At 40.1% G+C, this 26,980-nt stretch overlaps 1 protein-coding gene across 10 annotated transcripts in view; it reads left to right on the top strand.

The window, feature by feature from the left end:
• The window catches only part of NFIA (nuclear factor I A), a 373,258-nt gene that overhangs the window by 242,688 nt on the left and 103,590 nt on the right, over positions 1–26,980 (top strand). For all 10 annotated transcript variants that reach the window (XM_038537347.1, XM_038537348.1, XM_038537346.1 and 7 more), the window contains exons 4-5: positions 5,157–5,231; positions 21,931–22,048. In XM_038537347.1, coding sequence (XP_038393275.1) covers positions 5,157–5,231; positions 21,931–22,048 — 193 coding nt within the window. The remainder of the gene's footprint in view (positions 1–5,156; positions 5,232–21,930; positions 22,049–26,980) is intronic.

Here is a 26,980-nt window from a genome sequence, read left to right as displayed (position 1 = left end):
CGTTTCTGTATTCAAAATGTAAGTCTTGGGACCTTTCAGGGATGTTTAATCAGCTTTCCAACTGAGAATCTTTTAATGTGAACATCGAAGTTCAGAATTACTGAAATTGACCTTTTTATTTTCTTTTCCATTTCTCTCTCATCTTGCAATAAAGTAGAACAGCCAGATTAGTGTTATTTCCCTGAAAGTCATTTTTATGATTTGGTTTGTGTTAGCAAGAATGAAATATTAATCTGCTCAAGTTTGCTTAGTAATTACATTAGACGTGTCACTTTTTCCGTCATTTCTTAGGTTTCATTTCTCATTGCTTTCTTCCTCTAGAGTTCACCAGTGGGTTTCCAAATAATTGGTGAAGGAACAAAACCAGTTTCATAGTCCCTTAAAGTTACATGGAGTGTTTACACATACCTTTCCCCAGAGACACATCACAGAGGAGATGGTCACATCAGGACTTGTGAAATCATTCTACTTTTTATTTTAATTTTTCCAATTATTGTATAGTCACATATGGTACACCTCCTAAATTACACGCATTCTATGAAAATCAGTGTGAGGGAGCAGGTTGCCAAGAGGACAAGGAGGATCCAATTGTGATTTTTGCAGCAACTTTCCCAGGATCGCAGAAGATCCTAGAAGCTTGGGACTAGACTCTTTTTTTTTTTTTTTTTTTGGTACTTTATGTCCATTAAATCATGCTTCCCTTTAACTCTGTTCTAACTCAGGCCCCCAAAATAGGACCACAGTCACAACAACAGGACAATCTCTTAGGCATTCCTATTTTTTTTTGAAAAATTTTTTTCACTTTTATTATCATTCAGATTAAATCTAAACTAATAAAACAAAAATTATGTTGAAACATCAAAGGTTTATTTATTTTTTATTCTTTATTTTTATATGTATATCTTTATTGGAGTTCGATTTGCCAACATACAGTATAACACCTGGTGCTCATCCCGTCAAGTGCCCCCCTTAGTGCCTGTCACGCAGTCACCCCATCCCTCCGCCCACCTCCCCTTCCACTTGTTCATTTCTCAGAGTTAGGAGTCTCTCATGTTTTGTCACCCTCTCTGATTTTTCCCACTCATTTTCTCTCCTTTCCCCTATAATTCCTTTCATTTTTTATATTCCCTGTATGAGTGAAACCATATTAGGCATCATCTCTCATCAGACAACCTGATGGCACCTTCTTGATGGGAAGCTCCATCCTGAATGGATTGTCTCTTCAGTCCTTGTCCTATTTAGTCTGGAGGGACTATTTGGATTGTTCACTTTAATAGTTTTCAGATGTACATTGGCTCCATTTTAGGTCAAACTGTATTGCTAGAGATGAAAGAGAGAAAGAAAAAATAAGTTCTGTCAACATTTCTATAAAAAGGAAAATAAACATCCTTGAGCTCAAATTGGATTGTGTTCCCTCAGAGACAGCCCTGGAGTGCTTACTGCTTACCAGGCACTGTGTTAGGACCTGGAGGCACAGAAGATGTTCTTTCTCAAGGGGCGTACAGTCTAATACAAGAAGAAGATAAAATTACAGTTCAATGTGCTAGGTCCTAGATTAGAGGTGTATTCTGTACACCTGGTCAGGATTGAGAAAAGCAGTCTTTGCCAGCAGTGCAGGTAACCAGGGAAGGTTTTGAGAGAATGACAATAAAGCTGAGTCCTAAAGGACAAGTAAGAGGTTGGCCAAGCAAAGAGCAGGAAGGACAGAGACATCCCAGGAAGAGGGAACAGTGTGGGGAGAGGAGTGAACCACAACCATGGTGAAGCAGGTATTTCCTTAGGCCCACAGGTAGGGCCAGAAGAAAGAGAGCAAAGATTTTTTTGAATGAGCCTAGAGGGGAACCTGGGTGGCTCAATCAGTTAAGCAGCTGCCTTTGGCTCAGGTCATGATCTCAGGGTCCTGAGATCGGGGCCTGCAATGGGCTTACCACTCAGTGGAAGCCTGCTTCTCCCTCTGCCTTCTGTTCCCCATGCTTGTGCTCTCTCTCAAATAAGTAAATAAAATCTTTAAAAAAAAGATGAGCCTGGGAAGGAAGATAGAGGCTATGTCAGGATGATATGTAATGGAATTTGTACTATACCCCAAATTCTCTGTGGGGCCCTCGCAAGATTTCTGACAGGCCAGTGAGTTCTGAACACAGAACTCAGTCTCTAGGATCTCATTCTTTCCTATACCCCAGGGCCTTTACACACACTAATCCCTCTGCCTGAAGGGCTCTTTCCCCTTCTTTTCCTGGCTGTCTCCTCAGTATCTTTCAGATATCAGCTCTTAAGAGAGGCTATCCCTGACCACACTTTCTAAAATATTTCCTATTTATTTTCTTCATTTCATTTATATCATATATAATTTTTTAAATAATTCGTTTTTTTGTGTTCATCTGTCTCTAATCCTAGACTGTAAATCCGTAAATTCCCTGAATGTAGGAACTCTATGTTGAGCCCTTAGCACTATGCCTGGCTCACGGTAGGTGTTCAGTAGATATTTGTTGAATAAATGAATGAGCCTTCATATTTGCCCATTGTTGAGACAGCTCTGCCTGCAGAGTGGACAGTATACTAAGGAGACGCTAGGACTGATGACAGAGAACACAGTTAAGAGGCTGCCCCATCAGGCTGTAATAATTGGGAAGAGCCTGAGCCACAGACTTGGCACTGGGCAGGGGAGGGTTAATGGAGATGTACTTGGAGTCAAGAAATTGTAAAAAATGGAATCAGGATTTGTTGGCTGTGGATTTCTGTAAGAAGCAGTAGTTAGGGATGACACCAAAACCTAGAAAGCAAGATGTTGGTGGATGGCTCATTGAAGTAGGGAATTCCACAGTGTCAGAACAGGTTTAGGGAGGAGAAGAAAATGAGCTTGGCTTTGGACAGGTTGGATCTGGGGATACTCATGGCGATCTGGGTAGAAATATCCAGTAAACATTTTGAGAGAGCTCTTGGCAAAGGACAAAGATGTGAGAGTCATTGGCCTGTAGAGGCATCCATCCACTCATTCAACACATTTTCTCTTACCAACCTTTGTCCCAGGCATTAAATATAGCAGTGCAGGAAACAAACGTTACTCTGATATTCATGAATATCAGAGTCAAGACTGGTAACAGATCATGGAAGCAGAGGAAATAACTAGGAAATATACTCATTGAGCACAAACCCTGGTGAAACCACATCTTAGAGATGGACAGAAGCAAAGGGCGAATCCAGAGGTGGTATTGGAATGGATGCGTGCAGGTGTTTCCTCCTCCCAAGTCCTTGCAACCAAACTAAACTCAGTTTTCAAAACACAGTGCTTGCTTTTTTCAGTGGCATGATTGAAGTACATGTGTTCACATTCACTCTGCACAGAAATTCTTGTGAAGTTGTCCATAAAGTAAGGAATTTCAAAGTTTGGAACTGAAACAAGTATCAGCCCGCAAGCAAGAGCTGCAGAGATGAACGAGAGCTGGAAATCAACCCTGAGATTCCCATTTAACAATGCATTTCCTTGCTCTCATTAGGTGTGTCTTAAGTCAAACTTAACGTATGTTGTGGTTGAATTTGCTTTGTTATAGCCTGTGGGATTAATGCAATGTCAAGGTCAAAATGGAAAGAGATGTTCTCATCGGTTTTGACAAGACGACTTTAGAGAATTTTTTATTTATTTGCTTATTTTTATTTATCAGGTGTCTTTATCCAAGAAATGACACCTCCGGCACTTACCAAGTTAAAGTCAACCAAAGACCTGGGTGGGGGTTGTTTCAAGAAGTGAAATTTCTTAAGCACGTCTTCAAGTGAAAGTTTGCCATTTAACTTTAAAAAGCAATTTATAGTTATTGCACATCCTACAAGTTAGAGCTGTGTTTTATCTAAAACATCATAGATGGTATTTGATATAAAAATTAACTGAAAAAAATTTCAAATTCAGAAAAAAAAAACCTTTCTTAATCCTGAGGCAGTCAGAAAAAGAATAATTTGAGGGTATCTTTATAATTCTTCAAAACATAGTAATTTGTTGCATGTATTTATTTGCATGACATTTGATGAATTTATTGATGTGTTAACTATACCATAGGTAAATTTGTTTCCCCTTAGTAATGAGCAAAAATCTATTTTTTGTCAATACTTACGGGCATTGTTATATATTCAGATTGACCTGTTTTCTTATGTTACGTTTCTTAAAAGTATGTTTCTTATTTCAGAGGACAATTATTTTAAAAAATCCCTTCACCCAACTTCTCCTTTGGCCCTATTTTTAAAGCAGGTGATTATGCTAACCATATAGACATGTCTGAACTAGATTTTACCTATCTAAGACTCAGAATCAAAAAACTTGAGAAGCAGAGAAGATAACATATCATAAATTACGTACTCCTAGATATTTATAAGTTTTATATTCCAGAATGTACCATAAAAATAAATAAGCAAGTGAATAAGAGATGTAACTGCAGATATCTTAAAGAAATTAATTATATCCAGCAAAAATAAAGCAGATGCAAAATTCAGAGATTGTCATTTTGAACCATTGGTTTATTATCTTTTCTTAAAAAAAAAAAAAAAAACAGACTCAACCCACCCACTCACAAAAAAAAAAACCCTTGTTCTCAAAACAAATCTAAATTTTCATTGGTGCTCAAAAGAACTTGTTTCACGTTTCAAGGGCTAGGGCTTGCTTTTTCTGGTCTGGCTTTTTAAAGAGTCACCCTGTGATACCTATAAAAATGAAGAGAACATCTTTAAATCTTGTTTGATTTGAATGAATGGATAGCTAATCCTGATCAGATGTTTCTTTAGAGAATAATGTTTAAAAATTGTTATGGAATGTAGGTATCCTGGCTGATTCCTAGGTATGCTGTTTTCATCCCAGCTGTTAAGGTCTCAGAGGTCAGCCAAGGTAGCCATTTATTTTAAATCTTCTTTTGTTTCAGATTTCCTGTTGAGTTTTTTTTTTTAAACCATTTCAGAAATCACCCAGTTGTGTCATAGCTTTCCATAGCCCTCAGATTCAAACCAAAAAACCATCTATGTAACTAAATGACTGTACCCTCCCACATAAACTCTAACTAGAGCAGAATATGAAATTAGACATTGCCTTTTTTAATCACAATGAAACTAATATTTAGAATTCTGTTGTCAAATGTCTTCTATTTATGACACTGTTTCTTTTGTTTTTGTTTCCCCAGGACATTTGGGCTTCCAGGACAGTTTTGTCACATCAGGTGTTTTTAGTGTGACCGAGCTAGTAAGAGTGTCACAGAGTAAGTATAATTTTGCTTTGATTTGGTACAGATTTGCCTTGGGTTTGTACTTACTTTCTGCCTAGGCCTCCTAGAGACATAAATAGCTTTTAGAATCCCTTTTGCATTCACCCATTGGAAGAATTTCGCCACGCAGTTTATTTGACAGCCAAGAATTTAAATCAGGAAAAATTAAATATCATTTTAATGTGAGACTTAGGGAAAGAACTGAAATCCTGACTGTCTCACATATTCCCTACTTTATAGTGTGAACCTGGTTAAAAAAAATTTCTGAGGCTTCCCTGTTTCTAAGAAATTCTGCATTTTAAAAGAATTTGGCTTTGACCTTTAAAGAATGCTAATGCCCTCAGCATGAGTGACACAGTACAGCATGATCATTACCAGCTTGTCAATAATCACCAACAACAATGAATTAAGAGTACCTGTCACCACCCTGTTCCATTGATCAAAGGGGTCGGTCATTGATTGTATTTTTGCTATGACATAATCCAGACAGTCCAAGGAGAAGGTATAGGATTAAGGTATAGGATTCTCCCCTTCTCTCTCCCTCAGTCTCTGTCTCTCTTTTTTCTCTCTCTCACACAGTCTTTCTTGCCTTCCCTCAAAAACATCTCTTTATTTTTATTTAAATGCATACCTACAATGACTACCATGTTGTGGGTGCCAATAACAAGAGGAAAATATAAATAGCAGATATCAAAATGTTGCTTCTTTATTCTCCTCCTACTTCAAAATACTTTTAGATAAACTTTACATTGTTAACATTGGCTCCAAGCTGCATCAAATCCTTTGCGGATGGAGGTAGAGTAAAAACTAATATTTTCATTTCAAGTTCATACCCCCATCCCCTGCATTACAGTCTTGCAAGATTGACTGAGTATACCAGTCAGTCTCTGACAAGATGTCAGGTCAAGCAAGTCAAGCCATCCCAATCTCACAGGCTCAGATTCGGTCTGTTATTTCTTAAAACTGGAAGACAGTTAAGAATCCAGAAAATGGGATATAAGATGGGAGCATAGAGGCTGGAGTCTGAGGGATAGGCAAAAAAATCTAATGACTGTTGAGCATTCACTATCTGCCAGATGCTATGCTGTGTTTTCATGTATGTTGCATAAATTAATCTTTGCAATAAACTTGTCAGGTAAATAATTACTCTCATTGTTACAAAGGAGTTGAACTGTGGGTCTATTTAAGCCATTTACCCAAAATCAAACAGTGGATAAATAGTTAAAGTTAGGTCTGTGTAATGCTAGAATGTGTATAATCATAACAGAGGCCCAAGGGGACTTGAAGAAATGTGCAATGTGAGACAAGACAGGGAGATGAGAAGGAAGTAACTCTGAGTGTGGGAATTCTGGGAGTCAGGACACTTGGTTGATGCTGGGGCTTTCCAGTGTTAAGAAGGTGGAACCATAAGGGATGAGGCATTAGGAGCAGGAGGGTGTGAGTTGGAATGGAGAGGTTGCTGCCATGTTATCAAGTGTGCTTGAGGTACCAACCGATGAAGAACAGACGAGATGGCCTTGTTCACTGGAGGATAGATGCTGCTCTCACACAGCTGACTAGCCAGTCATTCGCCATGGCAAAGAATGCATGTAGAGATTTTTTTTAAGTGTTTTTTTTTTTCTCACTTTGTGAGACTTTTAAAAAGGATCACTAGGCCGCACTCTTCTTGTGATTTTAATAATAGTAATAGGATACAGATATATATAACTGTCATAATGGTATTACAGGGAAATGCATTCCTTGAGCCCTTCCTAAACATAGCCTTAAAGAGTGAAAAGAAAATCCTGCTAGCTCTTACATTGGAGCACCAGACCTTTGCATTCTACTCTGGCTGCTGTAATGCTCACATTTTGTCTTCATTACCATCAGGGTCCCAAGGCCTGGGTGGTGTAGAGAAGGCCCACGCTGCTCAGGACCATCCCCAGAATCTTGTCCCTCTTCCACTTTCCATAAGTCCCTGTAAAGTCTTATACCCCAAGGCCTATCAGCTCCAAGCTAGATTAGACCTCCATTCAGTCTACCAAGCATGGTTGCCAAGTGAATTCTAAATCTGCGTTCAAGACTGCCAGAGGGTGCGGGCCGACCACAGATTGAATTTGCAGAGGGACCTGGTTTTGTTTCCTGTCCCCGTTTAGGGGGTTATGTTGCTGATGCCTGGCGTCATGAGCATCCTTCGGCTCTTGAATGCTTTTCGATTCTGCACACTGCTGTGTAATCGCTGTAGGACTCACTCACACATGGCCTCGTGCTGACTAAAACCGTTTGGCAGGAGTGGGACTGGGCTGTGTCAGCTAAATCATGGCTTCAAGCCAAACTGCTGTCCAGAGCCCCCTCTCTCCTGCAGATCTTTACTCCAGGTTTGTCAGGGTACATGTCACAGGACCATGTCGGCTGCTGGGGTAAGGATCCATTCCCCCAGCTCAAGTCTCCTCACCACACACCTTTCTGAAAGACTTCATGCTCAGGCCACAGGATGAGTCAAAATCCTTAACCATTTCTTATAGCCCTGCCCACTTCCCTAAGTTAAAAGAGCTAAGTGTCCATATTAGAGGTACAGTGGGCACTTTGTACAAGTGAATGGAGCTTGGGATGTGGGTTCTGCAACCTTGAAATAGAAATAAGCTAACTAGCTCATAAGCTGATTAAATGCAGAATGTTAGCCCTGTTAGGAGCACAATACTAATATGAAAAATTACCGTAGCTAGCATTTATCAAGCATACACTATGCATCAGGCACTGTGCTAGGCACTGTCTTAAACATAATCTCAGTCAGTCCTCCTGTGGTTGCTGTTACTGTCCCTTTTTATAGATGAAGGAGACTGTGATGTTCAAAGAGGTTAAGAAACTTGCTCTTTTTACTTTGCTAGCTGACTGCAGACATTTTCATCATGACCTCTCCTATAACTGCATTACAGAACTAAACAGAATCCACAGATTCTGTGCTTTGATTAAAAACCATTTCTTGTTAGAGTTGATAAACTTTTAGATTATTAATCAGTGCATCAAAAAAAGGTTAAAGCGATTTTCATATGAACCAACACAACTAAAATACTTAAATTTTCTTTTCCCCGGATCTGTATTCAGTTGTGTGTGTGTGTGTGTGTGTGTGTGTGTGTGTGTGTGTCTAGGCTTTATTTTTTTTAGAGCAATTCTAGGTTCTCAGTTTTAGGTTGACAAAAAGTACAGAATTTTAATATTACCCCCCCCCATACAGTTTCCTCTATTTATTAACATCTTTTGTGAATGTGGTACATTTGTTACAAGGAAGGAACCCATATTGACATGCTATTGTTAACCAAAGCCCATAGTTTATGTTAGGGTTCATTCTTTGTGTTGGAGATTGTGCGTTGACAAATGTATCCATTCTTGCAGTGCCCTATGGAGGAGTCTCACTTCCTAAAAAAATCACCTGCGCTGCAGCCAATCTTCTGCCCCCCTGTCCCCCGCCACAATTATACTCATTCTCCGGATAGTTCAGCCTTTCCCTGGATGTATTTAATGACCTCGGTGTCTTAGAATTTCTTCCACTCTGTTGCACATTTCTTCTCAACCCCCTCATATTTATCTCAGCCCCACTCAGTTCCCCCAGTCACACTTATGACCACATGTATGGCCTGGAAATGTCAAACTAATGGTTGCCCTAGGTTGAAAATATTTCCCTCTTCCTGAATCTTTAGTATGCAATTTTAACATTTGCTAATATAAATATTTACTTTACCTAGGTTTCCAGTTCATGTCTGTTTTTCGTTTTCCTCCTTTTAAATTTAATGGAGGAGGGAGGTGCGATTTCAGCATTTCCTCCTGAGGATTCACCGAAATAACTATGTGCTAAGTTTGTTGTTTATAATCGTGTTACTACAGGGTGGCAGTGGCAGAGAAACTCAAGAGAGAGCTGCTGGCTTAGCTTCACACATTTGGAGGTGAGGGTCAGGCAGCAAGGTGGCTTGACATTAAATTACACTCATCAGATGTATGGGGCTCATGCTGCAGTCTCTCACCAGTTCCCCTGGTCACCCCTGCCTCCTGCCTACTTACCTCCCTACCTACCTTTTAATTTTTCGCATTATGTAGAACCCATGGGGGGCAAGAAAGGGGAGGTCTGTTTCCCTTCACCATGAAGAAAGTGCTGTAGCCTAAGAGTTAGATGTATATCTGCGCTCCTCCTACCTTTCCCCCCATGTGATGGGGCCATCTGAAAGTCGTCCTAGTTATTTATGACTTTGTTCCAGGAGAGGGTCGGGAAGGGGGAACACAGACCACTAGACACCGTGCCAGAGAGAGAGAGAGGTCTTCCCTGCTCTGGGGGAGGGGGTTTCCAAGTGCTAACAACGCGGTTCAGAATCACCAAAGTTGTTTTAGCATAATACCATGAGGAAAGAGACAGGAACCATCTGCTGAAATGGTTCTTACATGATGCTGCATTTTCAAACAAAGCCTGCAAGAAGCATTTTCAGATGGGTCTCTTTCCCATGAAGCCACCACCAAGAGAGAGCCAGCTCCCCTGGCTGCTGACTGACTGACTGACCCACCTCGACCGACCGCCGCCTCTGGCAGGGCCCACACCGGTTGATTTTTCATGGTGTTTTCCTCAGAGTGTGGGCTCTGAGGCTGTTAAATTCCCTTCCTGGGACGAACCCAGAAAATCCTCCCGAAGAATCCACTACTTCTGCCCATTTCCTTCTAAAGTGCTGACTGTTTTACTTGAAGCTGGTGGGGTGACTACGAAACCTTAAATACTTCACTGGGAAAGAGGAAAACCGCAAATACACACAGGCCATTGTGACTCTGGCCGGGCGGGTTCCAATTTGCTAGCAGTGGTTTGTACACCCGAGCGGGCTGCAAGGGTTAAGTAAACTTCGTGGCTAGGGATGACTTCATGGCCCTGGAATTTTGAAAAGCCAGGGTTCCCAGTACACTGTGGCCAGCCTTAGCGTCTTTGGGTGTAAAAACCACTCTCAGTTACCCAGACTGAATTTTTGGTTCCTCTTGCACTGCTACAGAATCTATTAAATCCAGCAGCTGAATTGTCCTGGCTCTGCCACAAAGCTGGGCTGCGGGGTGGCTGCAGGATTCCCGAGTTGTTTGTCAATGGAAAGGGGGAGTGAACGGAGCCCGCAGGATGCCTCAGCCTGGCATGAGGTGGCACCCTAGTGGCTGTTTTCTGCCTTCGACATATGCACTCTTTCTCTGTTTTCACACAGGAATCATCATTAGGATCCAAATTGCAGTTCATTTTTCAACTTCGTTTTTAAGTCTCTAAGTCCTTTTTGTGACTTTGAGTACCCATATCCACGCACTAGGATTTTCTGGCCAGCGTTACAGTAAGAACAACTGGCAGTGTTCTAACCTGACATGATGAGGCGAGTGCAACAGAATTAACTCGGCTCCAAGGTACAATAAGAAAGCGAAGCTCTTCATATGAACAAGCCCAGACTTGGAAATTACAAACTATTCTTGCAAAGATGGACTCATGAGGAAATTGGTATAGGAGGAGGGATTCCTGATGTCCAGTCCTTTGGGGTGCCATTTGAAACAGTTGCAGGATTTTAGATCTTTGTTAAAAGAGATCTAAAACTTTCTTTTCTGAACAAGTGGCCTGTTGGTTCTCCTCTGTTAAGTAACCTGATAGCTGTGATCATTGCATGGAAATTAATTTTAAAATTAATATTCTTCAGCAAGCTCTTCTTTCGAAAGAAACCATTTGGGCTTGAGCATTAAAGGAAGAAACAAAAAGATTATAATAAAAAATAGACTACAGCCCTAGCATGAACAGTGGCTGTGACCTTGCCTTTTGTTTGCCATTACACAATTCAATGGCAGTCCACTCAAACTATGCTCTCGATCAATATCCTATTAAAGCAGCACAAAAAGTCTCCATAAACTTAGTGGTTAGCTATGTTTATAAATGGAACTCGGCATAATTAGATGGTCAATAGCAGGCTCTACTAGTAATTTTAAAATGAACATCACACATTTTCTGTCTGTAGAAGTCAATGGCACCTTTTCCAGATTGAGGGTATCGTGTGCCGCAGACAAAAGAGTGGGAGATCCTTTAAAAAATCATAATGCCTATCTTGAAAATGCAGGATTTAAAGAAAATCTGTTAAGTTACAGACTCAAAAATACTGATTGGCCCTATAATTTTTTTCATTTTTGCCTGCCTAAGCCACCTTATTCTGAATGTATTATGACATCGCAAATGTTTCCTAGTTTTAATCAGTCTCTCATAGGGAGATAAAATAATAAATATTGCCATACTCTCTGGAAGAAAAATATCAGTCTGGCTGGCTTAATTTAGTGGGTTTCCTCTACTATAATTCAATAAATTTTCAAAATAAATACTGAAATTGAATTAGTTCAGAAGGATGTTTTGTTGTATAGTTTTTTTTCTTTTAATTTTCTTGCCATATTTGGGTTGAATATTTGGACAGTAAAGCCGGCGGCAAATGGAACGGACTGGCAGTAATAGAAATTTTTGTCAAACTGCTCTTTCTTCCAAATCCCAGTTCACAGTATGGGCAGCGACACATGATTTTTCCCATTCTCCTCTCCTCACCCAATAGAGAAGGAGCCACATAAAGTGAGAGGTGTCCCCATTCTTACCTACAGATCAAAATATACAATGTGCCTTGTGTTTGACATGGACCCTGACAGTGGCATTATGACCACCTTGCCGACTGAAATTAAAACTATGGTGACAGGAGCTTATGACATCAGCATATCCACTGGTCAGCTTGATGCTTGAAAGTCAATTTTTTTCTGTTGCACTCATCTTCTTACAGCCTTCCTGGTTAGAGCTGGTAGTGAGAGTTTTCATGGCAGCTTTGGGGTGGGGGGCAGGGGTGGCTCTTGTTCTGTGTTTTCCTAGCTGAAGCTCTTGCTAAATTGACCAGACCACAAGCATCCTTATTTTAAGGATTGGACTCAGAGAGAAGTAAAACATGTAATACCTTGATGTCCATACTAATTTGTTATTATGATCTCTATTTGTATATTCATCTATTTCTAATCTTTTCTAGCTAATTCATGGGTTTTGCTTCCTAAGTATAATACATTCTATGAAATCCATGTTTAAGATGGCAGCATGATATCATAGTCCAGGATATAGAACTGGGGATCTGGCTCTGCCACTTACTGACTCTATGACTTTGGGCAATACTGAATGCCTCCCAGCTATGTTCTTGTAGGAGGTAGCAATCACTTGTTCAGTCAGCAAACAAGTATTAGATACCAGCTGTGTGCTGGGCCTGCATCAGAATGCTGGAAACACCTCTTAGGAGTGATTTGAGGATTAAGTGAGAAAATGGCAAGTATCTAGCATATAGTAGATGCTGAACAGTGGTAACTACCATGCTTATTATTGAACAGAGCCTTTGTCCCTGGTCTTTCACTGTGTGTTCAGAGTTCATCCTTGAGCTAGCCACACTATCAGCATATTTATTAAGAATCTCTGTGTATGTCTGTATGTGCTCTGTGTACATGTGTAAATTAAGAAGGACTGATTTTAGATTCAAGATTTAAAAGTCAGTTTATTAGAAGGACCATTCTCATGACCCCTTCAAAGTTAATAATTTTGATGGAATAAGAGCTTGCCAATACTAGGCCTAATTCATCTGCTTTAGGAAACCAGAAAGTTCTTAGTCCTTAACCTCTCAGTCAAAGCTTCTACATCTGTGTTATTCTGGAGATTTATCTTCCAGGGTATCTAATAGATAACAAGATGTTTTAAAAATTCTAAATCTAACACTGACACATTAACGTTTTAAGTGGCTAGCCGCACCTTAATTATTTTCATCAGAGTTCTTTAAAGTAGTACTTAGTTCTGTAGTATTTGAATTCTTGCTTTCTTTTATATTATGGACATAAAAATTCCCTGTGAGTAGTAGGGGCATGCTGGAGGTTTACAGCAATGTGGTTTTTAGTAAATTTTCACTTACGTACTTATAAGCCTCATTTTTTTAAGAGCAGATATTCCTATCCAATGGGTAACATTAGAAAACTTAACGGTATTTTTGGGATTTCCAGAGGACTGACAGAAATTCAATATTACTCCCACAATAAGACCACAAATGTTAAAAAAAAAAAAAAGACCACAAATATTATTGAGATTTTGGCTGGAATATATTGACCTAGCTAACTCTTGCTAATTAGAAAGACTGTTGTTGGTGACACAGTAGACATGTCCAGGATGAGATCAGTACAGTCCAGGCTCAGCAAAGCCACACATTAAACCCAATGCAAGAACTGAGTTAATGCAGTATGTGATTGATATGAGTACATGTTAATACCCAGGATCTTTCAGTGGATGGAGAAGGAAAAAAACAGTTCTTAGTGAAAATACTGAGACTTATTAGTATAGCCAGCTGGGTTTGTAAGTTGTTGAGATGAGACTCTGCTGATATAGTTTGGTCTCCTAACAGCTAATGGTCAGATAGTCCCAGTGCGCTCTTGGTGAAGGGGCTTATATTTAGAAGCCCTTCCCTGGTTTATAGATCATTGTGGTAAAAAGATGTCTCAGGCCATCAAATCCATCCCCTGTCAGGGAAGACTTAATCCCATGGCTGAGGCTGTATCAGGTACTAAACGGGTACCACATTTGACCTCAACCAAAAGCTAAGATGAGATGATACTCTAAAATGCAGAAAATCAATTTCAGTCCCCAAGGCAGAAGCCACTAATGCAAGAGATCGGTCAGCATTGCCCACCGCGCCATGGATGGCTCTGCTCGACCAAGTGTCAGGCCCTCTATCCAGTGAAGCACTGACTGACTCTTGCAGCTCTAAAGACCTGTAAACACAAAGAAGGGAGAAGAAGATGATAAATACAAGTTTTCCCACTTTATGGATAGGTGATAATTATTTTTCTCTATAAATCTTAGTGCATCTGTCTCTGTAGTAATTGATGATAAAGGAAAGACAGGGAGACTGGAAATGTGAGTTTCACCTCTGGGCTGGTATCTAGAGATACTCGGGTTCAAATCATCGCTCTGTCACTTACCTGTGTGATCTTGAGCATGTTACTTAACCTTATAACTGATTTTCCCATTTGTAATGAGAATAAACAAATACATGTTCTATAGGGATATTGCAAGAATGAAATGAGGTAATTCAGGCAAAACACATAGCATGCCAGCCTGACACATAATACATAATAAATAAATATTAGTTCTTAGCTGTTTTTCATTAACAGGCTCATATAATCTTAGTTCGATTTTAATAAATAATTGTTGCATGTGTAATATATGAAGCATTTCACTCTGTGTGCTGAGAATACAGAGATAAGTAGAAATGGTTCCTTCCTTTATAGAGTACATATTTAAGTTTCTTGAGATCCAAGACTGAGCTCTCTTGTAATAAAATGCCCAAATATGCTTACTTCACAAAACGAATTCACAGTGATTATCAAAGGTAAATTGTCTTCACGATTCAGAGTGGGGAGGAAAGAGGGTATCAGTGAACTGTTTTTATCTTAATAAAAAGAAAACATTTTTTTCAGAAATAAAAATTTCACTATTCTCCTCCTACCCGTTCTAGCACCACAAACCCACATATTTCTTAACTCGTGCCCACAAACGTGGATGTGTGAAAACGGTGCTCTCTCCACATTAGCAGATGCCGTTGATGGGGTTAAAACATCGTGCTGGCTTTTGGCACCTAATACTCCATTTCATAAAAAGCATTGCTTAAATCTCATAATAGCAGGGAAGTTCATTTCCACATAGAGGGAAATCCTCGTTTTGGTCCAGTGCCTTTCTTTTATGTTCCATTTTGGAAAACCATACTCCTAGCCTGCGCTGGGGCAGACTTTTTAGAAAGGAAGGGCAGAGAAAGGAGAGCAGTACGCGGTTTGCAGACCAGAAATCTGCTCAGCAAAGGAGTTGCTGAAGACTGTGGCATAGAAGCTGCAGGGAAAGTACCTTTATGATTGATTTCCATTCAAGTCAGACTGACTTGCAGTGTGGTCATTTTTCTAACTCATAACCGTTCACACTGCAGCAGTCTGCTATCTGCAGGGTGTCTGAATTATAGCAGTGTATGTCCATGTTACCTCTTACACAAATTACTTACACTGGTTTCTTTTTCCATGCAAATTCATCAGTTTTACAGCCCCTCATAGCCACAGTCAGGAAACTCTGGCCAACAGCACAAATTGATAAAATGAGTTAATTTTACTATACTTACTTTTTTTTCTTCCTAAAAGCCCTCTTTCATAGGCAGTGTTCAGGAAGCATATTACGGTAAAAGGAAGATAACAAAGGAGTTGAATTTTCTTGCCATAAATTACCTTCCAAGTTAATTCCCTTTAACGATGATTCCAGATTTGCTTGAGTTTTCATAGCATTGTGCGTTTTACAACTGTGCCTTTGAGAGAAAGAAGACCAAGTATTTTCCCATGTTCACTCCTTTTGTGCCAGTGACATGGACTTTCTTATGAGATCTTTGCCACCAGAATGCAAAACAACACTAAATTGTGCTGGGCCCCTAGAACTGTGTGCTTGTTGTTGGATCTTACCCCCTCCCACCCCCCACAAGCCTTAAAGTACAACTTCCCAAAGTCTCAGTGAGTACATTAGGTTACATAATCTGGAAATAAATATACCTCTCTTATTTTTTCATAGTTATTTTATAAATTGAAAGTGGAGCCCTAATAAGCCCAGTAGTCTTTTTTGAGGGTTACCTATTGGCCATATGGCCATATTCTTAGTTGCCATGGAAATTTGAGGAAGGGACAGCTATGACTGTTAATCTCTACAATGGAAGCCCCACGAGGACAGGGGGTCTTATATGTCTTGTCCACTGATAGATCCTGAGCATCTGGAACAGCACCTGGCACAAGGAAAGTGCTCTCTGAATATATGTTGAATTTCATTGGCTATAGCCTCTCAGAGAATATATGCCATTAGCAGTAGGCTGGCCACACGAGTCATTCACTTAATGCTCCCTGTTGATTCCTGCTGAACAAGTTGTAAACTCAGGGCACTGTCATCTCCCAGGCTTGAAATTTTGGACAGAATTTTTTTTCCCATCACCCTCTCTTCCCAACAGCACAAGCCTGAGCAGATTGTCTCTGGTGGATGGCAGAAGTTCAATAAACCACAACCTTATCCAACTACTAATGTGTACAGAAGAGCAGGTCATTAAGAGGGTTGGCTACTAAAGTAACCCCTTTCTTCCAATAGCCCACATTACTATAATGATTCCTTAATAGCAAACCATTTATTAAGAAGTGACACAAAGACTGCATTCTACTCATGACAGGAGAAAAGGAAGTGGGGGGACAAATGGCTTAGAAATAACATCCAATGAGACAATTCCCAAAAGTTCATCTTTTGGGAAAAACAACCGCATGGAACACAATCCACAAAAACTTCAGGTGTGACTCACAGCAGTACTGCTTTAAAAAGTTGAGGAACCAGTCCTCACTGCTCATGTACTTAAAGATTTCTGAGCTGCATGTCACACTGCATAAAGTTGAGAGGTGGAGAGCAAATGGAGAGGGTGATTACTGATACTCCTTAATTCAAACATATTTATTGATTATCAGCTGTTGTTTTGGATTGATCATCACATAAAACTCTGCAGGGCTGTTTAGGAACACACAAAAGGCTGTCAGATCTGGAGGGTTAAAGGTCATCTGGAATGACCCTCTCTGACTTTGTGACCTAGGGATGTGACTTCACCTCTTTGTACTTCCATTCTTCCCTGGTAGTGTGATGAGGATTAAATGAGATGGTGTGTTTCGAGGGTTCAGACCAGCATCTGGCCCATAAATAATGCTTAATAAAAGTTGGTGCTTGTGATGCTGGTAGTGATGGCCTTGGCTGTGGTGGTAAGTTTACATTTCTGTCATAACTATTAGGGAATTTTGAGGTCCAGAGAGTTTAAAATTACTTCAGCGACACAGAGGGTTATTGGCAAGGCTGAAACTCCAGACAGTCTCACCCAGGCCCACACCAGCACTTTTTCTACGCCCTGGGATGTCTATATTTACAGTCCTCAAAACGCACTCTATCTAGTGTGGGGAGAAAATGTCACATAGGAGATAATTTAAGAATGATAGAGCCTAGGGTCAAGTACAAGGGGAACAAAATCAGGTTTCACAATATATGGAACAGACAGGAAGTGCTGTGGTTGGTCCAATATTTCCTTAACATCCCTGCCTTTGATTGGCAGTGGCTACATAATCTCTGTAACACATCAGTAAGCTGTTAGTCTTTGGCTTTAGAAGCCCAGCATGACATCCTGAGCAGACCTTGTTCAAGTCATTTAACCCTTGACAACTTTGAGTTCCCTAATTTGCAAAAAGGACTTACTACCATTATTAGCTAGGAAGCACAGTGTGTTATTTACATCTTATCAATATTTTATATCTGTGGAATAGTATGACCCATTTGCTTGTATATGTCCTCTCATTGTGCACCACTGGACACAGATCTTTTTGTATCTGTTTACCAAGATGACGGATACCCAATGGTGAAAATTCTGTTTTATTTCCTGACAGCATGGCTTAGGCGTCCTTTCCCTCGGGGAAGGGACCCCACGGTCCCTTGCCAGGACCGTGCATCAACCTACCAACTGATTTCCCCACCTTAACCCCTTTGGTGCATTCTGTATGCTGTTGTCACAGTAATGTTTCTCAGATTCAACAATGATCATTTCCCTACTCAGAAACCGTCATGGATCCCACAGGTCACTAACTATACTTCCTGCCTCTAAACTAATGCACATACTGTCATATGCCTAGAAACCTTCTTCGTCGCTGCCTCTTTAAATCCTACCATCCTTCAAACCTTAGCTTAAGTGCCCAACTCTTCCTGGAATCAAACGTTTGTCTGATCCCACAAGCCAATATGATTTCTCGTTCCTTTGAACTTTCCTAACACATCCTTTGTATTTCTCTCATGAGACTTAACACATTCAGCATTGAATTAGATATTCAAGTATTATCTACTCTAGTAAACTTTGTGAGACAGAGATGCTGTGTACCTTTTTATCATCTGATGTTTAAGGCAAATATTGGATATGAAAGACAAGATACTGTGATCAGAAAAGCAACAAGTTTGGAGGTGAGACACCTTTGAATTTTAATCCTGGCCCTCCCTCTTTTGTGCCTTTCTGTGGTCCACAGCAAGCCAGTTAACCTCATTTTGGGGCTTCTTAGTTTTTCTCATCACAAAGAGGTACTTTCCTAAAGAGGTGGTTTTGAGGATGAAGTTAGGTATAAAAAAATAAAAAGCTCCATAGGTAGTCAGGAGAGCCTGCTTCCTTAGATAGCCCACCTTCCTTAGATACCTCTCTAAGCCTCTTCCTGTTCTCCAGATAGAGGCACCAAGAGTACCCAACTCATCGCAGGGACCCTTGTCAGTGACCCCCTCCCCAAAGGCAGGAGGCTTTCTCTTTAACTGTCATAGTATCACTGAATCAGATTCCATTCCCATCGACTGACCTTCAGATGATGCATAAAGACACACAGTACTGGGGGATGTTTCCTTACAAGACTTTTTCAAAGAATGTGGAGTTTGCATCAGGGCTTTATTAGGATTGTTTAACCCAGGTTGTGAAACCTGTTCTCATTTCAGAAATTTAATGATGTTATAAAATTGACGATACACAGAAGCAGTTTGTCAAGACCTGAAGTTAGGCACTGTAACTCCAATAGGCACTTTGAGAAAATATCACAACGCTGCCAGTCCAGCTGATAAGCGTTTGCTAGATTACAAACACACCGTGCTGAGTGCTTCACAGGAAGTAAATATATGGGCAAGTGAAGGAACATTTCTGTGGGTTGGTTATTTTTTTAATCTCTCTCAGAAGTGTGCACACTATATTTACTCTGTATTTTCCTTTCTTCACCTATTCTGGCTTCTTTGACATTTTAATAAGATAATCAAGGCAGAAGACATTTTTCCATGGTCCAACATGGTAAATAGAATGTAATGCATAAGCGCAGCTGGGCAGAGGGCCTCCAACTTCTTTCAGTCTAGCTAGGCCATTCACTCACACCTGGCTTTACCTTTCCTTCTGAGGAATGGTGTGGGAGCTCTGAGGCTCATGTGTTTTTGCCGGTGCTCAGCTACTGGGCTGAGGCCTGAACCCCATCTCAAAACTTAGAAAGAGAATCTAAATACAGAGCCTTGACACTGATTAGCTTCATCCCTCTTCTTTAGTTAATGGGAGGTGTGAATCTTTAAGCTACATGAAGGCACAAACATTAATACGTACCTGTTATATGTTAGGCTGCTGAGAGGGGATGAGGAGTGATGTATTGAAATAACATCCTCCCCAGCCCCCTAGCCTATTTCATCCATAAAATAATATGAAATAAAGGGGAAACTGTGCAAATAAATTTAGTATAAAAAGCAAATTAGGGAATGACTACAAAGTCATTCATTGGAACTCTACTTATATGTATCATCAAGCTCCATCATTTGTTTTTGAACCAAAGGCCCTTCCTCTATTACGCCTGTCATTAAAAGATTGGTTTGAATTTCAGGAAGTATATGTGAATTTCAGAGCTTTCCACTTCTCAGCAGTGACTGTTTTTATATAATGACAGTTATGATTAAGGTTTAGCCATTGCTAGTGATCAAACAACTAAGTTTTATCCTTAGATATTACTCTATCCCTTCCTACCTTTCCTTGATTCCAGATTTTTATTATGGTACCACAATTCACCTAGTTTCCCAAGCAATAATCCTGGAAATCATCCCATACTCTTCCTTTTCCATTATCACTGCACTCAACAAGTCAGCACATTTTCCTGATTCTATCTCCTAAATCACTTACATGAGGCTCCTTGTCTTCAGCCCTTGAGTTTAGACCCATCCCCACCTTACTTTTTTCTAAATGACTCCACTGGCCTCTGTGGTTTTACTAATGATATTCTTCAACTGCGACCCTCTGTCCCCCATGCCTACCTTCATGACAGGATGATGTTTCTAGGTTATAAAGGCAAGTTTGGTGACACATTCTTATGCTTTGCTGGTTCTCCTTTGACTAGCAATCAATCCCATTTGACCAATGCTTACTGACTGCCTCTTGGTGTCAGGGATTATAGTAGATGCTGGCAGTATAACCCCAATGGCCCCCAATGAGTACAGAGTGATAAGCTCTTTAATAGCTTACAAACTTGGGAATTTTCTGGACTCAAAGTCCCATTCCTTAAAGAAATTCATGTTCCTAAAGACCTTTTGTAACCTGACCTTAACCCTCCCCTGATTTCCCCATGTACTATATATACTTCATCACACAGAGTTGTCAAAAATCCAGTATTTGTTTTATATTCTCTCACCTCTGTAAATTCTATCCCCCCTACCAAGCATGCCTCCATCCCTCTCAGTTGGGCAATTCCTACTTGTCCTTTTAACATTTTCCCAGACATCATGTTTTCTGAGGTCCTTTTTACTCCCAGAACCTCTCATTCCCCAGCTGAGTTAGATACCCACTTCTATGTGGCCATATCAATTTAGGAATTAAGTACTTAATACACTGTATTGAAAATAACCTGTCAACTTTCCCTCTAGAGCTGTCCCAGGGTAGCAAACATGTCTTCCATCTAAGCACAGTTCTAAGCAGTGATCATTTGTTGAAAGAATGAAAAGTCCCTGGTTCATGATATTCCTAATTATCCTTTCTTCTTATGGATTTTAGCGTTTATTTATTTATATATCCACTTACATGGGCTTACTTCCTGAAACCAGCTCCTTAAATACAGTAATTTATGAATCTGTTGCTCCTGCTTTTGCATAAGCTTTCAAAAGAAGAGGTTATTTCCACTAATACAGTTGCACCACTAACTTTACGCAGTCACTTCATAAAATTGATGTTATTTGTTTATTCAAAAATATCTATGAAGCTACTACCATAAATGAGGTATCTGGAGGCAACAGGCTTTAAAACATACATCACATCTCACTCCGTAGTCAGCTCCAAAAATCACGCATTCAAAACCATCTTTAATAATCTCTTAAGTCAGACATCGGAAAATTCTGTGTAAGTTTTTTTTTTCTCTTTTATGAGCCATACGGTGTCTGTGTGGTTGCTAGTCTCTGCCATCACAGTGTGGAAGCAGAGACAATACGTAAATAAGTGGGTGTGGCCATGTTCCAGTAAAACTTTATTTAGAAGAACACACAGTTCAAGAACCCTGGTTTGAGGACCCTGCCTCAAAATAGAAGGTGAGACAAATAAAGTGAAGGTATATATGTAGATGCTAAGCCAGTTCAGAGTAAGGAGAAATGGCACATTTCTTGTCACCAGAAATTAGGAATGGGGAGCCTGGAAAGATGAATTTGCAGTTCAGAATTAATTCCAAAATACCGATGAATGAGAGCTAGCAGGATCAGACAAAGCTAGGAAGGCCCCAGAAAATGTTCTGGTTGGTCATTCAAGAAAAGCTTCAGAGCAGATGTGGAGGTATTTTTGTTAAAAGCACCCAGGAATGTTGCAACCGTGGTGACAGTTTGCCATTACAAGAAGAGAAAGGACAAAAAGTACATTATAAAACAAAGTCTTCTCTGGTGTAGACAGTTTTTGTGGTCAACATTCTTTGGAGGTCAGAGTTCATTACCGATTATTTCAGATAAGCTTACTGTATAAATACAGAAATAGAATGTGTTACATGCAACACTGATATGTACTCTTCATTGATCTTTTATTCACAGAACATAACTTTTTTTTTTTTTTTTTTCTAGCACCAATAGCTGCAGGAACTGGCCCAAATTTTTCTCTCTCAGATTTGGAAAGTTCTTCATACTACAGCATGAGTCCGGGAGCAATGAGGAGGTCTTTACCCAGCACATCCTCTACCAGGTAATTTGATGGGTGGTTCTCCACAGTTCCACACCTTGATTTTGACTCTGAGCCTAGAGGCTCTTGCAATGTGTGTTTGCTGGTGGAAGATACTAGGGAAGTATGTTCAGCCCCAACAGATTTTCAGTCTTATTGGAAAGAGAAAGCAAAATGTACATGCTACAGAAATAAATATATAAGTGTGTCAGTGAAAAACAGTGAGCTAAATTGTATGGCACAGGCTAAAAATAGTTAAAGATTTATCTGAAAAGATTGACTTGAGTTCAACTGTAAATGTTGGTTTAGAGTGAGCAAGATTGGAAGAAAAAGGAATGGTGTCTGGGTGGGGTGAAGACATGAGTAAAGCATAGAGAAAGGATGAATGATAAACACAGCATGTTCTCAGGAGATTAAGGACAGCACTTGACTAAGGAAAAGGGTGTGTGTTTTGGCCTGTTTGGCAAAACGTTGACACTGGCGATACCAGTTCTAGTCCCAGTGCCTGCAGCAGACATTACAGCTCAGTCCCAGTGCTTTTCCCCCACAGGATCTAAAAATCCAGGCTACTGGAGTTGCCCTGCGACATGAAACCCATTTGATATCTAGGTGTGAAGTTACAAAAGTGAATGCAGTCCTGTGACAGGGCGGGGCTGGCTCATAAACTCCGTTGTACCAGGAGACCTTTAAAAAAGTAAAGCTGGAAGAGCACAACCAGATAACAATTCCAGGGTTCTTGATCCCCTTGAGGTCACAAAGCCCAAATCAAAATGAAGCATTTTGCAAGATCCTGTTGTCTCTAGATAACCGGTACCAGAAGGAAAGGGATTAGGCATTAAACCCACAGTATTCTTTTACAAATTGGCTTTAGCACTGGACTGTGACAACAAAGAAAAGAATGGTGCAGAACGATCTTTAATGTTTGTGTACTTTGCAGAAAAACGTTTCACAAAGGTATATTCTTTAAAGCAAGCACTGGAATTTTATGATTTAAAACAATGGCCAAATTATAGAAATTTTCCCTGATAGAGACTCTTTCTTACCTTGACTTTATATATTTTAACCAGAATTACTCTAAAAAGAAAAAGAATCAGCTTAGTCATTACTAATACCTTGAAGACAGTTAAAGAACCAGTCATTCCCTAAATATGACCACCAGCCACATCCTCCCTCATTTTTCATGTTGGTTAAGTATTCCCTTTAGTTTATTGTAGTATCAGATCCTCGGGAAAAAAAATTTCTAAAATCCAAAGTACATTTATAATGAAAGAATGAGATTGTGAACACATTCAGGTGTTCATACATTTTGAGGATTTTGAATGTTTGCTCATGGGGGGACATTGTGTGTGACTGCACTCCGTCAACACGAAAAAGCTTTGCAAATACTTGTGGGTAGTGATTAATTTACAAGTTGATGGGATGTTTGTTTTTCATATGTGTGCTGTGCATGTACCATGGACGTCCCAAATGGTGCTCCTCATCCTCCTCACCTCCCCCCAGACCCCTGTCCTTTTGACTTCTCCAGCTGTTTTGTTGCCTTTTCTTGTGATTCTCTGATTGGAAACCTGGTTTTTAATGCCATTTCAAAGGCTACTGTCATTCTCATATTCTGCAAATAACCAACCCTGATAAGGAGCTAATTATAAACAGCAGCAGTAGTTAATAACTTGGTAATATGTTTGTTTTACTCTCATTAGGCTCTCCTAGGATGATTTTTTTAAAATTATTCTCTAAATATATAGACTCAGCAGAATTATCTGTGTACAGGTTAGAAAATATGCCCAGAAGAATACCCCAGATTTACATATAGAAAAGTTCATCAACCAATCAATATTTGCTCATGCTGTGCCAATATTAATCGGTCACCTGCTCTGTAGCAGACACTGTATTAGATGCTTTACATACCTGATATGATTTAATATTCACAGTACTTTTACAATATAGATAGTGTTGCCATTTAACAGCAGATCAACCAGAGAAGAAAAAAGAAAAAAAAAATCTTATTTTTCCTGGATACTTAGTGCTTGCTACCTTGAATTACTGTTACCATCTTTGAGATCTGTACAGATCCTGCCTCCCCATCTGGGCTGTAAGTCCTGTAGACGTAGACCCCGTAGACATAGATGTAGACGTAGACAACAGTGTGTGTAACTCCTCCAATTTCGCGACAAACATTTCTTAAAAGGATATCATCCAAGGCACTGTGTATATAAGTCAAGTAATAGGAGCTATATGGTCTATTGGTAGAGACTGACAAATAAATGGAAAATTTATTTATTAATTTATTAAGAAAAATAAGGATACTAGATATTCTTTTTGGGGGGGCTTCATGTTCTATTGTTCCTTACTGAAAGAGTAAGCCCGGTTCCTAAGAGGATCCAACGTGAAAATATCATGTTTTTGAAGTTCCAGCACACCTGAATTTGAATGTACGTTCTGCCATTTACTACATCTGTGACCTTGAGCAAGTTACTTAACTTCTCTGGACTCTGGGTTGATCAGAGAAGAAAGAAAGAAGGAAGGAAGGAAGGAAGGAAGGAAGGAAGGAAGGAAGGAAGGAAGGAAGGAAGGAAAGAAGACAAGAAAGAAGGAAGGAAAGGAAGGAAGGAAGTACTGGTCCGAATGTCAATAAGTCCGCCTCCGTCCATCTCCTCGCCCTCCTCCCTACACACCCTCCTCCCCTCCCTCCCTCCCTCCCCCCTCCCTCCCGACGCCACCTCTAAAGAAAGAGAGAGAAAGAAAAGAAAAGAAAAGAAAAGAAAAGAAAAGAAAAGAAAAGAAAAGAAAAGAAAAGAAGAAAAGAAATGGGCCTTTCCCTACAGACAGATCTCACAGTCCCATCAGAACATATAGGCCTTGCCTTTTTATTTGCCAGGAAACACAGAGAAAAATATTTGTTTTGTTTTTAACATGTGCCTTACCAACTTCCAAAATGATTTCAGGTGGCTTTCAGGTTTTAGATACAGCAAGAACTATTAAATATAGAAACAGAGGGCAGAAACCATAAAGAAGAATAGGAGAGTGTGTTGTATCAGGAGCCTGAAACCAAAAGTTGCACCTTATGTTTAGTCCTGAGGCTCCTGGTTGCCAAGGCAAGAAAGGGAAGCAGTAGGCTATAGAATCTGCATTTTCTGATAAAAGGAAAGAAGAGAAATTCATGCAGAGAGACCATATTTTTTCTGGTTTTATGTATAGAAGGAATTTTTTGTGTACATCTTTCCATAAAAAAATTTCTGTTCAATATAGTTTCACATAAATTACAGAAGAGTTCTTCAAGTGGTTATTTTTCATTGAACTTCAAGGAAAGCCAAGCAAAGAACATAAAATAAGCTATTAAAGGTTTTCCTTTGGGGACCAAGCTAGCATGCTGCAGATATGTTGCTTTCCTGTGGTCTGTCTTTAACAAGGACAGAATTTAAAGGCAAAGAATACGGAGAGAGATACCAACTTTATTAATTAGAATTTCTTGCCTTAAATTGGGTCCTCAACATTTTCTTACTCGGTTTGCAGCCATTGCCTCTTAACTGTCTTGCTGCCTCTTGGTTCCATCTCCTTCTTTCTCCTTTGCTTTTCCAAAGCCATCATCTGCACAATTACCAGAGTGGCCTTTCTAAAGTCGACTCTGATGTCACTCCCTGCTTAGTCTTTTTCAGGAGTCTTCTTTGCTTATAGGATGAAATCTGGATATGTAACATCTTCTGTAAACTCCACCCCCTTCTTTCACTTCGACTTCAGCCAGGCCAGACACCGGGCAATTCTCTGCACGTGTCACACCTTTCTCTGTATGATGTTGCTTCTGCACCTTCCTCCTGGGAGTGATGTTCAGAATATCTGATGACCTGTGTGGATGCTGCTCTGCCACAGTGCTCAGGCAAAGTCCTGGAATGCCCCAGATACACCTGATGTTAACCCTTTAGTTTTTGGATGATGAGGGTGTCCTGGGGCAAAGCTAGTGAAACTTTCAGGGCTTGATATCATGATACTTCATGAACTGAGAAAGAAGTATTTCAATATTTTGAAATAATAATTGCTGCCTGAGTGGTGCATCAGCCGAATACCGGCCTGTGCGTGCCCTTTCCTTTCTTTTACTGTCCCCTCGACACTCACTCATACAGCTCAGGAACTACCTCCTTCAGGAAGCTTTACCCAACCTCCCAGCATATCATTGTTTTCTTATTTCATCAGGAAATCTGTGTCCTATATGTGCTTTCATCATAATACTTATATTTCTCTTTTGCACAATTATATTTGCCTCTGCATCTCTGTCCACTAGACCATGAACTCCACGGAGACAAGGGGCCATGCCTGATGCATCTTGATATCCCAGCATTTAGCATGGCACCCAGCACGTAGGAGGGACACAGCACATGTTTGATAAATGAAAACATATTAAAAATTCTGTACCCTGACATGGGAGGAAGAGATTTCCCAGTGGGCACTCCCACTAGGTATGAAATCTATTCATTCTGGTAGTGTATTAGTGACATAATCAATTAAGACAATTAGGACATATTAGCAACATGGCATTTTGCTGCCTTCTCATTTCTGAAGCCTCATTTCGGTTCTTCAGCTGGAGGAAACAAGATACAGGCTGGAAATTTCTCAACCATACCTCTCCAAAAATAAAAAATCCAGAACTTCATTTTGATAGCCTCTGTGTAGGCATAGAAAGAGGAGAGGCAGGGCACCTGGATGGCTCAGTTGGTTGAGCATCTGCCTTGGGCTCAGGTCATGATCCCCGGGTCCTGGAATGGGAGTCCCACATCAGGCTCCCTGCAGGGAGCATCCTTCTCCCTCTATGTCTCTGCTTCTCTCTGCATCTCTCATGAATAAATAAATAAAATCTTTTTTTAAAAAAAAGAGGAATAAAAAAGATCAGGTCATGCTTTTTTCTATGTCCCTTCTTCTCAGAGGGAAATGTACTCCTTCCCCCTATTTTTTTATCTCTCTGGGCCA

The sequence above is a fragment of the Canis lupus genome, chromosome 5 (assembly GCF_011100685.1).
Source record: "Canis lupus familiaris isolate Mischka breed German Shepherd chromosome 5, alternate assembly UU_Cfam_GSD_1.0, whole genome shotgun sequence".
Classification (NCBI taxonomy): Eukaryota; Metazoa; Chordata; class Mammalia; order Carnivora; family Canidae; genus Canis; species Canis lupus.
Note: the sequence above shows the minus strand (reverse complement) of the source record. Positions and strands in the feature narration are given on the sequence as shown.